The sequence below is a fragment of the Panthera pardus genome, unplaced genomic scaffold, assembly GCF_024362965.1.
Source record: "Panthera pardus isolate Hobbes unplaced genomic scaffold, ASM2436296v1 HiC_scaffold_13, whole genome shotgun sequence".
Lineage (NCBI taxonomy): Eukaryota > Metazoa > Chordata > Mammalia > Carnivora > Felidae > Panthera > Panthera pardus.
In genome coordinates, this window is record NW_026526688.1 from 119,860,788 (window position 1) to 119,877,361 (window position 16,574).

The 16,574-nt window shown below is 37.4% G+C and overlaps 1 protein-coding gene across 1 annotated transcript in view; it reads right to left on the reverse strand.

Moving 5' to 3' along the window:
* BANK1 (B cell scaffold protein with ankyrin repeats 1) overlaps positions 1 to 16,574 on the reverse strand; it is a 312,636-nt gene that overhangs the window by 27,977 nt on the left and 268,085 nt on the right. The window contains exons 10-11 of the mRNA XM_053900708.1: positions 16,138 to 16,449; positions 11,537 to 11,830 (exon numbers count right to left, since the gene is read on the reverse strand). Of these exons, the coding sequence (XP_053756683.1) occupies positions 11,537 to 11,830; positions 16,138 to 16,449 (606 nt within the window). The remainder of the gene's footprint in view (positions 1 to 11,536; positions 11,831 to 16,137; positions 16,450 to 16,574) is intronic.

Here is a 16,574-nt window from a genome sequence, read left to right on the forward strand (position 1 = left end):
TCTTGAAGAAAGAGCTAGTCCATCAAAACGATCACTGACTCAAACATGCATCACAAGGAAATATACTCTGTTAGTTTAAGGACAAGAATTCGTGAATCTTTCTTTTTTTACAGTTAATATTAGCTAAAACATTCTAAATTTACCAGTAAAGCCTTTGTTCTAAAAAGCTTTACACGTTTTTTGTTTACCATGTTCACTCACGCAAACCTTTATTTATCAGAGGTAAATACACAATCCATGGTATCGTGAGAATTGAACATCGGGTCATGGGTCACTCAGCGTTCTACACGAAAGTACATATTTTTGTACAAGATTTGTGGTGAATAACACGAGAGTCTGTTGTAAATATACAGAAATTGAAAAACAAAAAACAAAAACAACATCCTGTATGCCAGAATGTTAACCAATTTGACACAGTGAAAGGGGCATAGTTTTGTCTTAATGATAATAATATGTGTGACATGGGGAAATGGCTTTCTCCTCCTGAGGCCTTATTTCATTGCTGATAAAGGCAGAGTTCAGACAGATGATCTCTGATGTCTCACTCAACTCTGACATTCTAAGATGCTACCAATTCTTATTTCCCAAATCATTCTAGGCCCATTCGTCCTGAATAAATTCTTAAGTATGAATTTAAATAGGAGGCTCTGTTTTGAGGAAGAGATTATGTGTCTCAAGGGCTTAGAGTAATAGAAAAACTAGACAGTTAAATCACAGACCAAGGCTATTTTTTAAATAACATATGGAGGTGATCCTGTCCTTATGTGTTTGAATTCTTAGAGGGTACATTTTTTTTTTACCATATTTTACTGCATCAATGTTCAAAAAATGCTATTAAGGCAATTATGACATACATCAACTTTGATGACTCTACCCCAGTGAAATCTTATTTTTCTTTCCTACCTAAAATTGGAACTTGAGAAGAAAGGAAAATGACTACATTATTAGTAGTTGTCACCACCTTTAAACATTAAAAAAAGTTCATAGAGGAAGAAAAACAATTTTTGAGGTTCAAAATAATCTCAAACAATGCAAATGTCCCAAATACCACCTCCATTTATTTTAAATATTGGAGGAACAACTTCTATAAAATTTTCTCGAGAATAGAAATGACACTAAATGGAGAAAATTAGCATAGTATTAAATATTCAAAACATTAAGCAAAGTAGAACTATCAGAACAGAGGAGGAGGAGAAGGTGAAACATAACGAATTCATTGGCGCTATTTGTCTTCCCAGGTTGCTTCTGTAAGAACATTCTTCATGTCAACTTCATTTGTGGCCTGTTTCAAACAAAGGGACCCTTCCAAAGCCACTCTCCTAAGACATCTGACAAAACTTACTTGGAATTACTTTGTAAGTGGCTAAGGTAATGCAAAGTCTGTGCAATAGCCAAACGCGTCCATAAAGATGTGACTTACGAACAACAAACCCCTTGATATTCCATGCCTGTTAGTGCAACATAAAATGTTTAGAGCTATCACTGAAGATTATTCCTGAAACTAGAGACTTGCTATAAAAAATATGCAGACTTGTATTGTGCTCTGGGTTCTCAGGGAATGTCACCGCACAGGTAGCAGCAGTGTGTTTATTATTCATTCAACAAAGTTTCAATAGGTTGCTACTGTGTAATCAACTACAGTGCTAGGTCCTAAAGATGCAAAGGCAAATAAGATCCAGTCATAGTCTCTATACTGTCCTCCATTTTGATGTATTCATTTAAGCAAAGGTCAAAGGTGTCATTAGTACCTACTGAGGAGAGGGGATAGAAATGAGAATCAAGGAGGTCAGTGAGGGTGGTCATTTGACCCCCTTAGCCTTACTCTTCCCACCTTGTTACCTCAACTTTACACCCTGGGAAAGTTAATCACAAAAAGGTAGAATGACTATAAACAACCCCCTTGTCTAACCAGCAAAAACAAGTTAGCAGAACGTTCTAATCCAATAAGTAGTAACGTTGGCTAATCAAACTGAAGCTCAGAGGAGAGATATAGCTTCTTTGCAAATTGACCAAGATGGATTGAGCACTCCAATTGGCTTAAAACCACCATTTCATTCAGCTAGCAATAGCTACAGGTTATTAATTTGAACAAATTTATCAAACACAGGTCACTACATTTGACTAGACACATTAGGGTGGGAATGGCTACAGAGAGTCACATCAGCCACATACTATGAAGGTCTTCCACACAAAAGCAATTTATGGCCTGGGAGATGTATATAGTCAGGAGTCGCGACCTGTTTTAAAAGGAGAATCTACAAATGGTCAACCAGCACACAGGAGGTCACTGAGGTCAACCAGCACACAGGAGGCTTACTTCTGAGATTGGTAGAGAAGGAAAGTTGGAAATCACATAACTATCAGATGGAAGATGGCATAAATATTCTAATTCAATGGCAATATCAATTTTCTCCTAAGGAGAAAGCATGAATTGTCTTTCCAATTTGTAATGGAAACTAAGTCTAATAGGCATGTTCCCATAAAAATCTTCTCCCAAACTAGGAAATATTACTATAAATTATTTTTTTTCTATTTCTAAGGAATTTAGTTTTTACTAGAGTTGAATGCAAACTGTTTTTATTTGCATATTTATTCCTTTTGATGCAAATCAGATAATTTCTATTCTAGAAATGTTTCTTATCCAGGAAGTTGAGACATTCAGAGGGAGAGAGAGCAGTTGGTTTGTGGAATTCTGTGTAATTAGAGCTTGAGGCCATTGCAATGAGTTTATTAGCAAGATCTCCAACCCACCACTGAGCAGGCAGATCCTTCTTCCTCCTGTTACCAGGCTGCTTGCATAGCACTAAGCTGGGGGTTTGTCTCCTCCCATATGATTTCATTTGGGTTCACTGCCTAATTTTTTTTTGACCATTTGTATTCAATAATGATACAAGTGAAGACATTACTCTAGTAACATCCTTAGTAATTTTCCTTTGTTTTGCAGAGAAGTGCTTTGGGTTGTTGAGAAGCCACTGTAATACTTTAGAAATTATGATGAGTTCACCTTTTGGTTCAAGCTTGGTGATTGCCAGAAATAACTTCTCTGGTCTCTCTTTTTATACCTATATGAGGAAATGTTGCTATCTTAGGAGGTAACCAATAGGATCTGGTCACACTCACTTTGAACAGGCATTAAATGCTAATTCCGCTCTTAAGACTCCGATTAGAGAAATGCAGACTGAAAATTCTAAGAGGACGGGGCTGTCCCATTTGTGCAATGTGGTGTTCATTATGGATAGTTAATAAATAACTTGGAAAAGTCATGCAAGATGAGATATTGGCATATGAAACCCAAGGTAAAAAGCCAAAGGTATATCACCTGCAAAAAGCTGACCCTGTCTCACCTCTGTGCCTACAGAATACCCTTCATCACAGCGATTACCATTTTTGCATCCTACTTTGTGCTAGCTACTATACATGTGTTGTTTCAATTCCCATGAAGACTCTATGAAGGAGGTTTTAGCATTCTTTTTTTTTTTTTTTTCACCAAATGAAACAAGGTGATGTAACTTGCACAAAGTCACACAGCTTTTAAGTGGCTAAGTCATGATTCTACTTCCATTTCATCTAGTTTCACAATCTTCATGAATTTCATTCTACCATGCTTCTGGTCCCTCAGAGGATGCTCTTCTCAGTGTGCCAATTTTCTCATTTTTCTCCACCTACTACACATTTAGAGGGAAAAAGATGCACATACTCAAAATGCTGATGAAAAATATTGTGCATTTACGAAATCTAAAGTAAGAAAAAAAGACAATTTGTGTGGATAGCTATTCGGCATCTATGATTTTATGTTCAAACGGCCCTTCCCTGAAGTATTCCGATGTTTACTTTGTCTCAACAATGGAAACAATCCATTACATGGTTTCTCAACCTTGGCACCGTGGACATTTTGGACTAATTCTTTGTGATGGGGCCTTTCCTGTGCTCTATAAGTATTAGGTATAGTGGCATCTCTGGCCTTTACCCACTAGTCATTAGTACTGTCCCAGGGGTGACAACTGAAAATGTACCTAAACACTGCCAAATGTCTTCTGGGAAGCAAATCGCCACCAGTTACAAACTACTTTTCTAGGTCAATTAAACTTCTTACTAAAGAGATATTTAACAGAGTCTCTATAAGCATCAAAAGTTAAGGGGAAAAAGGCCAGATTTCATCCTGCTTTTGAATGAAAATCTAAGTGCTTGACAATATTTGCATTTTTTTTCACATGTAATATAAACCTTTTCATGTCAGTTCACACCGTAGTTGATTACTGCCTCTTTCTCCATTCACTAACATACAGGAATTGAATTTCTGAAGAGGAGGCTGGAAGGGTGCCTCATTATTATGCCAACACTCTTAGCAGATGTTTAGCAAAGCCCTTCTTAGGTTTCATTCAATGTTTCTGTGATGTGTCACTGTGAGAAGGATGGAAAGAACAAATCAAAACACCTGGGTTACACAGGCAGGCTCGATTTCCTCTGAAGGACAGTGTGAGCACAGGTTTGAACAACTGTTCCTTTGCAGAGCTCTACCAGCACCCTGTCAAGGAAAGGGGAGAGGCAGAGAATCACAGGGCATACAGGGGCACTGGGCTTACAAACAGAATGATAAATATGTCCCTCTGTCCTGAGAGTGCCTGTGATATACATATGAAGTCCTGGAGCTAAATGGCTTGAACAAGGTCACCAAGCCAGTAGGATCCAAGGCACTTGACGTAAGGCCTCCTTTAATCCACTTGACCACATTTCTTCACTAATGAGAACAGAGACCATTCTGTTCTCTCACATACACAATGAATGATATGGATTAATTTTCCTAAGAGAGTCTACAAGGTCTTTTTTTCTGTTTGCATTTCAATTACATTGTATGTGATCAATTTCAAGTACAAATGAATTGCAAGTGGAAAATTTCTGAGAGCAACTGAGTTGCAGTTGACATTTTGGGGTCCCAGTAGCTGAGTAGCGCTCAAAAAGGTCATATACAACTTTGTTGCTCTGCAAAATGCCAAGGGCAACTCAGTGGCAATTGAAAATTGAAAGGGAAATTACATTCTACCCCAAATCAGCAGCATAGACTCTGAAGAAGGATCTTGGTTCTATGAACTGTGTGATGGGAAAATGGGAAATTGTCCATTGATGTTGAAAAATTTTCCCCAATAGGCAGTCGTCTCTTTGCATGATTTATATAGTTTTACTACCAATCTATATACACTATGCACAGCGTTCATTTTCTTTCCTTGATTAGTCTTAAATCAAGAATTCTGTCATTAAGGAGGACTGTGAATCCATATTAATTCCTCCATATTCTCGAAGCTTAATGAACCTGACCCTCTGCCATATTATGTGGAGAAAAAGATGGAGAGAACGCAGATCTGAGCATACAGATTTCAAAAACTTTTCATTTAAGAAAAATGAATTAGTCTTTTTGTGGTTGTTCACACAAAGTAGGTTTAGTATAACAGTCATGGAATGGAAAAAATCAGAAACATATCTCTTAATAAAATGAACCACGGGTTCGGTTTTGCATTAATAAGTTACATTTCCAGGGGCAGGAGACAGTGGTGATGGTTGAAATAGAGCTTCTCTCTGACACGTTATGCTGTGTGAAGCGGTTAGAACACTTAGTTCTGAATAGGAGAACTTCACAGCGGTAGTATTTCAAACATAGGATGGTTCAACTGTCAAGACAAATATAGTATGATTTCATTCATATGTGGAATCTAAAAAAAATGAATAAACAAACAAACAAAAAGCAGAATCAGACCTATAAACACAGAGAACAAACTGATGGTTGCCAGAGGGAGGAGGTGTGTGGGGAGGGGCAAAATGGGTGAAGGGGAGAGGGAGAGATCAGCTTCCAGTTATGGATGAATAAGTCATGGGGACGAAAGACACAGCATGGGGAATACAGTCAATGGTATTGTAATAGCACTGCATCGTGACAAATGGTGAACACAACATAATGTACAAAGAAGCTGAATCACTATGTTGTACACCTGAAACTAACACAGCCTTGAGTGTCCACTACACTAAAGCAAACCAAACAAAACAAAAAACAAACCATAAGATGTTTTAAAATGAGAAATTCTGGAATTAGTAGATTGATATATTATTCTGACCATCTTCCAGCGTGTTAATAAAGTGTCCTAATGAACCACACTGATGTGGTTTTGGTCACTTTTATCATTTATTCATCTTTGTTTTTATTCAATTAATATTCATCAATTATTCATAGTTTCTACTATGAATTCAGCACTAAGCTTGGCACCAAAGATACAAGGATGGGCAAAACCAGAAAAGATTGGTCTTTCTTCAGGGATCTTATGGGTCAGAAGGAGGAAATAAATATTAACAAATAATCCAGAAATAAATAGATCAGTAAAGGAAATTTGTGGTGTCCTGTGAACAGGCATGGGGACCAGGCTGATTTGGGTCCAAATCCTACATCTTCTTCTTCCTAATTTTATTATCATGGGCAAGACACTGGAACTCACCAAACATCAGTTTCGTCATCTATAAAATGAGGCTATTAATGCCAACCATGTAGGATTGTCCTGTGAATTAGAAATTATCATGAAGGTTGTCTAATAATAATTGTTATAATGAGTAGACTGAGCCAATTTATCCCTTTAGAGGACAGGATAACTCTCCTCAGCCCCCCTTCTCTGTCTCTAATAGCTTTCTTACCCTCTGATTCTACCAGAATCCAGGAAGCACACACTTTTCCTATAATTTAAAGTTAGTTTATCAAAGTCATTGTCTGCCCAGAAACTGAGGAGAGACAAAGTAGAATTGCTTTTAATTATGATCTATTGAGTGTATGTCACATACCAAATATTGTGCTGGGTAATTATTGTTAATTTTATCTCCCTTAAAGATTACAACAATCTTTGAGGTAGATATTATTTTTACCCCAAACTTACAATGAGAAAATTGAATCTCAGATATATGACATTATTTGTTTAGATAATATCGGCTGAATCTCAATACTTTCTGCAAAGGTGTAATGGGGAAACTCAGTTTTCCTCCTGTGTCTTTTATGTGTGTCTTCTTTTCTTTCACACTTCTGCCACACTCATAACACTCAACTTCATTTATGGTCACCAAACATGTGGAGTTTTTCCCCCATCAAGCAATTTATGACACCAGTTGAGTGTCCTACAATTTAACTCAATTCTGATACTATCTACCTGGTGATAGTGTCAGATCTCACAGTATGAGGGCTCAGTTCCACAAGACTGCTTCTACTCTACTTCAGATGCCAATCATTAGTAGTAGATTCCTAGGTTATCCATAGCTTCTGTCTAATTTGGCTATAAATTGGAGATCCCCATGATTCCCTCTTCAGGTTCAATTAATTTGTTAGGGTGGCTCACAGACTTCATAAAAACATTTACTTACATTTACCAATATATTAAAGGATATGATAAAGGGTACAGGTGAATAGCTAGATGAAAAAATCCATAGGGCAAAGTCTGGGAGGGTCCCAAGTGTAGGAGCTTCTGTTCCCATCAAGTAGGGATGTATCACCCTTCCTGTGTGGATTTGTTTGCCAACATGGAGTCTCTGGGAATCTCCTACTAGTAGGATTTTATGGAGACTTCCTCACATAGGCACAATTGATCAAGAAGTCCTTCGCCCTTCTCCAGAAAATGGGGGACTGGGGCTGAAGATTCCTTGCTGCTAATCATGACTTGGTGTATTTAATGCCTAGCCCTCATCCAGGAGCCCATTCAGGGTTTCCTCTTTAGAGCAAAAAACACTCCTGCCATCCAGGAAATAACTTGAGGAAATTACAAGGTTTCAGGAGTCCTGTGCCAGGAATTGGGGGTGGACATAAACATACATATTTTCTATTATCTCACAAAAGCCAACATAATTTTACTGTATCTCTCTGGTTTATCTGCCCAGTTTCCTTGCTAGTACTTTCTTGAATTTCTGAAATAGTAAGTTGGGATTGTGCATCCTGAATTCTTCTTCCATCTCCTATTCTACACCCTTCTCTTTGGCTACGTTAACACACTCTGTATGTGCCAACATTCTGCTACTACTTCTGTGCTCTGGCAAGAATTGGGGCAAATTAATGTTCTTCTAATTGAATGGGTGGCTTTCTGGGAAATGATGGCAATTTTATTTAATAGAGCTGCCTGAGCTATGGAAAAAAAAAAAGCAAAGATGTGATGAAAGACTCTTACCCTGTGAAATGCAAAGAACATCAAGAATTAGCTGATGAGGCAATGTTTTCCTAACGTGGGAACAGAATGATCAACAATCAATAGCATAAAAGGAAGAGGCAAGCAAGTCTGTCTCAGTGAAAGAGGAAAGGAAGAAATAATGGAAAGGAACTGTGGTGATCTCATTTACAGTTCATATTTTGCTACTGATTTGGGATATGGGGTAAAACCCATATATGCTTTTATATACTTAAGTGCAAAAAAATATGAAAACAAAAACCCCACATATTGTAACCCTGGTACCTGTCTTCATAAAACTCAAATAGAGTGAGAACAAACCACATTGTATAATTGAAGTAGAAAGATTTCTTATAAAGATTGAAGGGTGTCAAACTTGCAATAGGTGAGATAAATAGTTTCAAAAATTTCTTAGAAACTCAAGATTTCTAAGATTCTTTAAAGTTTCTGTGTGTGTGGGGGGGGGTATGTGTGTGTGTATGACAAATTGTACCATTGTCTTGTAGGGAATTAATTAATACACAGAAAGATTTTATCATCTGGTACTCAATACATCTTTATGTAATTAATGAATAAATGAACCAGGAGAAAAATCATCTCAGTTCTCTTATTTAATGTGGGATAAACTAAAGGTCTAAAGCAATCATAGCTCCAAAGTCCTTCTCCAATGAACTGAGGCAATCATCCATGATGGAAGGTTTATTCTTTGGAGAAACCGAACAAAAGTAGTTCTGGCCATGGACACGAGGCACAGTGGGTCACAAGAGTTACACACTGGGCTGAACACAGGGAGAACAAGTTGAATTATGCATTCTAAATAGTGAAATTTCCCAGTTTCCTTTTCACACTTCATCTCAGAGTTCTGGCAACCAGACATATAAAGTAGGTTGGAGTTTTGGACTTTAGTCTAGGAAAACTGAAAAGGATAGAAAAATAGATCTATATAAACTAACATTGTGGGGTAGGTAATTCAGTGAAAAAGTTGTTTATCTCCCCTTCTAATGCAGTCCACAAATTAATAAGTAGAGTTTCCATTTAGGTTTTTGGAGCTTCATAAAAGCACAGTTAAGATATTTGATGGATGTATCAAGCATTCCAGATAGCACAAAAAGCAAACAAAGGTAATAGAGATAATATGAAAACTACAGAACAATTAAAATCACAAAAATTTAAAAAATCAAATCAGAACAAAAGAAAAGAAAACAGTAACAAAGGTATTGAATTCCACTGCCCTCACCACTTCCAAAGAAAGAGAAAATAAATATACAAAAATAACAAATTGAGACCCGAAATGCATGTTCATACAAGGTACTGATATGTAGAGGTCATCTCTCAGACACTATGGAGTTGTGCAATACACCCAACCAAACAGAAAATGAGAATATGACAGCCAATAAAAGAATGGGAAGATAAAATGCAAAAAGTAGAACATCGCAACATGGGAGTCTCTACCTGTGGTCCTGAGAACACCCCAAGGAATGGGATATAGAAGACAATGTACCTCTTCAGAAACTTCTAGAATAAAACTAAATTCTTGTGTTGAGTGTGTCTATTTTCTTTCTTTAAAAAAATATTTAGTGGTGGGGCGCCTGGGAGGCTCAGTCGGTTGGGCATCCGACTTCGGCTCAGGTCATGATCTCACAGCTTGTGAGTTCACAGCTCAGAGCCTGGAGCCTGCTTCAGATTCTGTGTCTCCCTCGCTCTCTGCCCCTCCCCCACTCGTGCTCTGTCTCTCTCTCCCCTTCAAAAAAAAATAAACATTAAAAAAATTTTTTTTTAAATATTTATTGGGAGGTAGTATCCCTGTCTAAGGCCTAGTAGTATTCTAGAGGTCACTATATTCGACAATCTAAGAATTTCTAATTGCACCTACTCCCTGACATAATTTAGATGATTGTTCCAGCTGACATTTTATTTTAGCTGACACATTTATTAATTTGTTATTTTCTAATTTGTAATAGTTTCTTGAACATTGTCAGCAGATCACTGTTTTTTGTTTTTTTTTTTTTTTTAACGTTTATTTATTTTTGAGACAGAGAGAGACAGAGCATGAATGGGGGAGGGTCAGAGAGAGAGGGAGACACAGAATCGGAAGCAGGCTCCAGGCTCTGAGCTGTCAGCACAGAGCCCGACGCGGGGCTCGAACTCACGGACCGTGAGATCATGACCTGAGCCGAAGTCAGACGCTTAACCGACCAAGCCACCCAGGCGCCCCAGCAGATCACTGTTGAGTAAGTACATTGTACACTGGTAATTAACTTTACACGTACTTGATAAATTTTCTTATACAAATTATATATTTCCCAATACATAATGCACAAGCAATGGAGTGGTTTTTTTGGAACATATTGAGCATAGATGAGTAACTTGTGCTTCTTTTCTGTAGGTTTGCGGTATATATTTAAATGTTCTGTTGGAGTACTTGGTTTGAATTGTTTGAATATATAATCTATTGCTTCTCAGCTTTAGTTATCCCTCAAACATTGTGTTTGTGTTCCATTTTGTTCAAAAATCTGTAATAAAGTGTCACATTGTACTCTAGGTATGTATTTGCATATCTGCCACTTAGGGACTCTTCCAGGATGAAGAAATTGTTTTATGCCATTTTCTCAGTCCCTAGGATGGTATTTTAGCCCAAAAAGGCACTCAGTCCATGTGCATACAATGAGCTGATAAATAAAAGTCATCTCGCAGACACTATGGATTCATGGAGTACATCCAACCAAACAGTATAGAAGAGTGCTGGAAAATAACAATAGAGTAAGTATACCTTGCTGAGGCTATAGATATACAAAAGCTCAACAATTTTTTAGTTTTTTTTTTAAATTTAGATTCAACTGAGTAGAAAATGAGGAAGAAGAATTGGAGTCTAAAATGCAGTAGAAATTCTACGGCAGATTGTTGGGGTAAAAAATTAAGAGAGTAATTGGAGTTGCATATCTGAGATTCTAGTATTCACAACTTTTTCAGTTTTTAAAGTTGTTTTAAGTGGAATTAGGAGCAAAAAGTAAAGTTGTGGTAAGAAGTACTTCCGTCTTTTTCTTGTATTGCACATTATTCATAGGAGGTGAGCTTTCCTCTTGTAGAATTATAGAAAAAGTTTCAAATAGAATTTCTGCACATAAGCTGTGGTTTCATGTCTTTGGGTACTTCTTAATGAAGAACTAGAAACCAGAACCCTATCGTTATTCTTATTCTCTTTATTCATTGTGTTTCTATATTTAAAAACGTGCCAGTAAAACTCACCTATGACTTGAAAAGAATATTCCATCCATGGGGTTTCTGACTCCACCAAAAAACAGGACAACTCCTCCCACCCTCAAAGCATTCACACACACACAAACAACAAAAAACATTACCTTGAGCTATGTAAGGTGTGGTTTCCTCTTTTGGAGGGATATTTGTGGGTCGAGGTGTAGGGGCAGGAGGTCTGTTTATGATAAAAGACCAACTCCCATTTTTTTTCTTTGTACTCATATTGGCCAATATCATGTCATAATCACTGTCTTCAATCTCAGCAAATGTATATGGGTCTTCCTCTTTCTCCTCTTCATTTTCTCTCCTTTCTTCTTTGGTCTCACCTCCTGTTTCCTGTCTTGCTCCGAGATCACACCAGTTTTGACTTCTTTCCATTTGGCCTTCCACCATTTTCCCTGCTTATGAAATATTTAGGTGGTGGTTACTCTTCTCTTACATGCAGTATTACTGATGTCCTTCTGTCACTTTCTTGAAACTTCCCCCCTGAATAATTTGTATATTATCCTATAGATTTCAAAAAGAAGAGTGAACTATATAATTTACTACCATTCTCCTGCAGTTTGTAATTATTACCTTTGTTTAAAAAAAAGTTTGTTAGAGGTGCCTGGCTGGCTCAGTCAGTAGAGCATGTGACACTTGGTATTCAGGGCTGTAAGGTCGAGCCTCACACTGGGTGTAGAGATTACTTAAAAATAAAATCTTACACCGTGTGAACTAATTGGAAGTAAAATAACAACTTAAAAAAAATAAAACATTTCACAACCAGAAAAAAAATCTTAAAAAAAGTGTTTAAAACACATATTTCTTTGAAAACATATAAATAAGCACATAAATATATGCTAAATATAAGCACATAGTTTACAAGGGATTTAATACCAGAAAATTGAAGGACAAAACTAAGCCTCCATTCCAAATGCTTTGAAAACTTATTTTTCAGGCAGAATATGCTAAGATTTTTTTTTTCCATTTGAAGTCATTTTACCATTCATAGGGCTTGCACTGGGTATTTTGCCTAACATTCAATTTCTCTGAAAATGACAGGGGGGAATAGCCAAACGTGCCATTGCTCGCTTTCTTACAGTAAGTCTCACAGTGGTTTGACAAACTGAGTTTCAAAAATGTAACTCTTGATTTCTATAAGTCAGCATGAACCTCATTCTTAGATAAAGGACATCGAAAGCAGGGTTTGTGACATGATGGCATGGATAATCAAAGGCTTAAAGATTAATTCATATGAAAAGACTAATCTTTTATGGTTTTAAAACTCAGCAGAATCTTTACATATTTTTTAAAGAATGTATTAAAATATTTTAGTAGCAGTTATTTAGAAGACAAAGTATCACATTCTTTGGTTAATAAGTATGAAAATTTTTATTAATGAAAATTTTTATTAAAAGACTTAAAATTTTTTAATGTTTATTTTTGAGAGAAAGAGAGACAGAAAGAGAGAGAGAGAGAAAATGGAGGAGGGGCAGAGACAGAGGGACACAGAATCTGAAGCAGGCTCCAGGCTCTGAGCTGTCAGCACAGAGCCTGACATGGGTCTTGAACTCACGGACTGCGAGATCATAATTTGAGCCGAGATGCTCAACTGACTGAGCCACCCAGGTGCCCCAAACATTAGACTATTCACAAATGTTTTGCTTAAAGCATTAATGAAAACAATAAAATGGAAAGAATTAAAGTTATCGACTTAAAAATCATTGCTTTTCTGGGTTGTTCTGAGAGATCATGCATGTGACCTAAGGGAGAACTACTCTCCTTCCTCTTTGGTGACAATCTGACCAAATGATTTCTAGGTTACTTATGGCTCTTTTAGTGGAAAGATGTGGAAGCTAAGGAGAATGACAAGTTGTAGAACAAATAAAAATATATTATTTTCAGTAGTTCAGCAATTGTATGGGTAGGCTCATGAGGAGAGGCCAAGATCCTTCCCCAACCAGTCTTAGATCCGATTGTTTCAATTAGTTTAAGCCAAGAAGTAATGCCTAATTGCCTACCACCAACTTCCAAATCTGCATGATTTTCCTTTCTCCTTATGAATAATATGGTACTGAGATTTTGACTTCATGACTTCTGTTTCACTGACAGCATAACAGGTGAAACCAGATTAAGTGTGTGGGAAACATTTTTACAGTGTTTCATTTTTAGAGGAATGTGTCAACTATCTTACTTTGATCAACCCATTTCCTGAGCTGTTAAACTCTTTGTTTCTCCACCCACCCTCCTTCCCAACTCTTTCTAAAGTTGGGCTTGTAGCAGAAATAATACATTTTTCTTTTTTATTTCCCAATGTATCTGATTCTACTTTTCATGTCAGAACGGGGCCTAGCATCCTCAATTCAAGTTGTGCATCAGGAGATAAAGATGAAACAAAATCATTCCTATCATTCTAATTTTTGAAAAAAACAATAGTAGCAGACTGTGTAACAAAGAGAAGAATCTTAAAAGCCAAGGAAACTGGTTTATAGAAGTATTTGATACAGTTTAATTACAGGCTTTATGGTCTTGGGTCTGAGTCAAAGAGGAATAATAGCGATTGTTGCCTTGCAAGTGTGTTCTGGAGAGAAAGAGGGACAATGTGTTCTTCATAAACTGACAAGTGTTCTATAGTGTTTTATATTATTTTTTTTCCTCCAGCGAATATGTCCATAAATCCATCCTGGGGCATCTGATGCTCAGGATATGGGGAGGTGGCCCTTCCTCTTTTGGTAATTTGAGGGCATAAGGAAACTCATCCCAGAAAACAATTCTGAAGGTATCACTAGCTAAAATCAAAGACTCCACACAAATTCCCTGGCAAAAGAAAGAAAGAAAGAAAGAAAGAAAGCAAGCAAGAAAGAAAAAGAAAGAAAGAAAAAGAAAAAGTGGTAGCTTCCAGGATTATTTTCAAAGGCTGTAATCAAAGAACTTTAAGAAAAAATATTGACATGTTATTTTCCATTACTTCCAATATTAGCCCGATGAAAACATGTGGTCAAAACTAACACTGCATATCAGATGTAAAAGTATAAGGTTTTAAAATAAAAAGTGTGGATTTTGTTTTATTTTGCTTCTTGTATTTGGTACTTTTCAGAAGATATACTTGCCAACATTACACTTCTGGTATTAGAAATCTGGTGATTGCTCTCTGTAGTTTTAGGCCTTCTAACCAACATACGGCATATAAAAATTTACATTAGGGAAAACACAATTTATTATTAGCTCCTTTAAGAGATTTAACTTGACGGAAGACAAGTTTGTCTTCTTTACAATTTATTTTAATAATTACATAAAATTATTCATATCTGTAAAAAGTGAGAAAATATACAAGAATTTTATTGACAGGGTACTGCTTACCTATGTCTCTCTCCCCACCCCCAGTATTGATACACCTACCTCCCTGATCTATCACAACGGTCTCTCAGAGACCATTGGCACATAGTAGGTAATCAACACATATTTGTTGAATGAATGAAAGAATCAGAGGAGTGCCCATTAGGTTTTCCTTACTTTCCATTAAGCAGGACTTTTCATCTCTGAGTACAGTGCATGACCTTAGTAAAGGTTTATGTTCATCAACTTGAACCTTTAGAGAGACACGACCTTCAAGGATATAAATGCTAAATTTCATGGCTTCTAATTCACTTTTTGAAACAGTGTTTATTATACTTTATAGCCCTCTAGGATTCAACAGCTAAAGTACAATGGCAAACAGAGTTTTAATAATAGATGTTTCTTTCACCTTATTAAAAGTTCATTGTAAGAACACTGTTTGAATTTGGAAAGTACGTGTAAAATAGTAATCAATAATGTCAGTGATCATTAGTGACTGTAAGAGTGAGCCTGGAGATAGAAGTCTGTTGGGCTGTTGAACATTCCAGCCAGAAAGCCCAATATGGAAGCTCCTGTCGATACTACCCACACCACCCCTGTCCTCCCCCCGACTCCTGCCCCCATTACACATGGTAAATCTTGTATCTGGGAACAAATGCAATCACAGCCATTTAACTGTTCTTCCACGTTAGCAATATATTTAGTGTTCTTAGGCTTTGGTCTCAGTGCAGTGTGAGAAACCCTTTACCACTTGCTTCCCCTGCAGCTACCAACTGAGTGATGTGCCCAAGGTCATTTTCAAATCTGTAAAACGTTAGCCTTTTTCTTTGCCAGATGACTTTTTTTTTTAAAAGGAAAGTTGTCATTTAGTTTTCCACATGATGCTTGAGGTTCATTTTACGTGAAGGAGTACAGACTCCTTCCAAGTTTTATTTCTCTACTTGAAGCTTTGTAATGAGACTGCTCTGAAAGAAAGGAAGGGAGGGAAGGAGGAAGGAAAGGTGGTAGGAAAGGGAACGAAAGGGAGGATAGAGAGAAAGAAAGAAAGAAAGGAAGAAAGAAAGAAAGAGGGAGAGAGGAAGGAAGGAAGAAAGAAAAGAAAAGAAGGAAAGAAGGAAGGAAGAAAAGAAAAGAAGGAAAGAAGAAGAAAGAAAGAAAGAGAGAGAGAGGGAGGGAGGGAGGGAGGGAGGGAGGGAGGGGGGAGGAAGAAAGGGAAAGTGAATGAATGGCAGGTATCTATCGCCTGATTTCTGAGGCCTTAAAGGAACAGCAAGAAAGTTGTTCTTGGGTTTAAACGCTGATCTTCCCCGTACAGATTTGCCACTGCACTATATGCTATGGAAGCCCGTCAAACTTTTGTTGTTGTTGTTTTAACCCTTAAACTTACCCTGCAATGTGCAGTGAGGTTTTTCCAGTGGGAAGGCAGCAGCTACAGGTCGTGGAGGGGGGGGAGGTGGTCTGTTGCTGACGAGTGGCTCTCGTGAAGTATGTTCTGGATTGTCTCCAGGAACGAACACATAGAAGTCATCATCATACTGGTTCGCAGAAGTGCCAACCCCAACCTCTGCTAGGCTGTGCTCGGCCTCTGTGCTCGATTCACCCTCTTTATCTTCCTTTGCCAGTTCATCTGCCTCAGCTCCTTCTGCCCACTGCCTGTATGTCTGTCCACCTTCAGGATGAAATGCTGGGTTCTGTATGGCTGTTTATGATGAAGACAGTAGATTTCATTTAAACACACCATCTGGAGGCATTTCATATTTTCTAATTTCATACAGAAGTGACAGTACTGCTAATAAAACTTTTATGATCTGATACAGTGGAAAG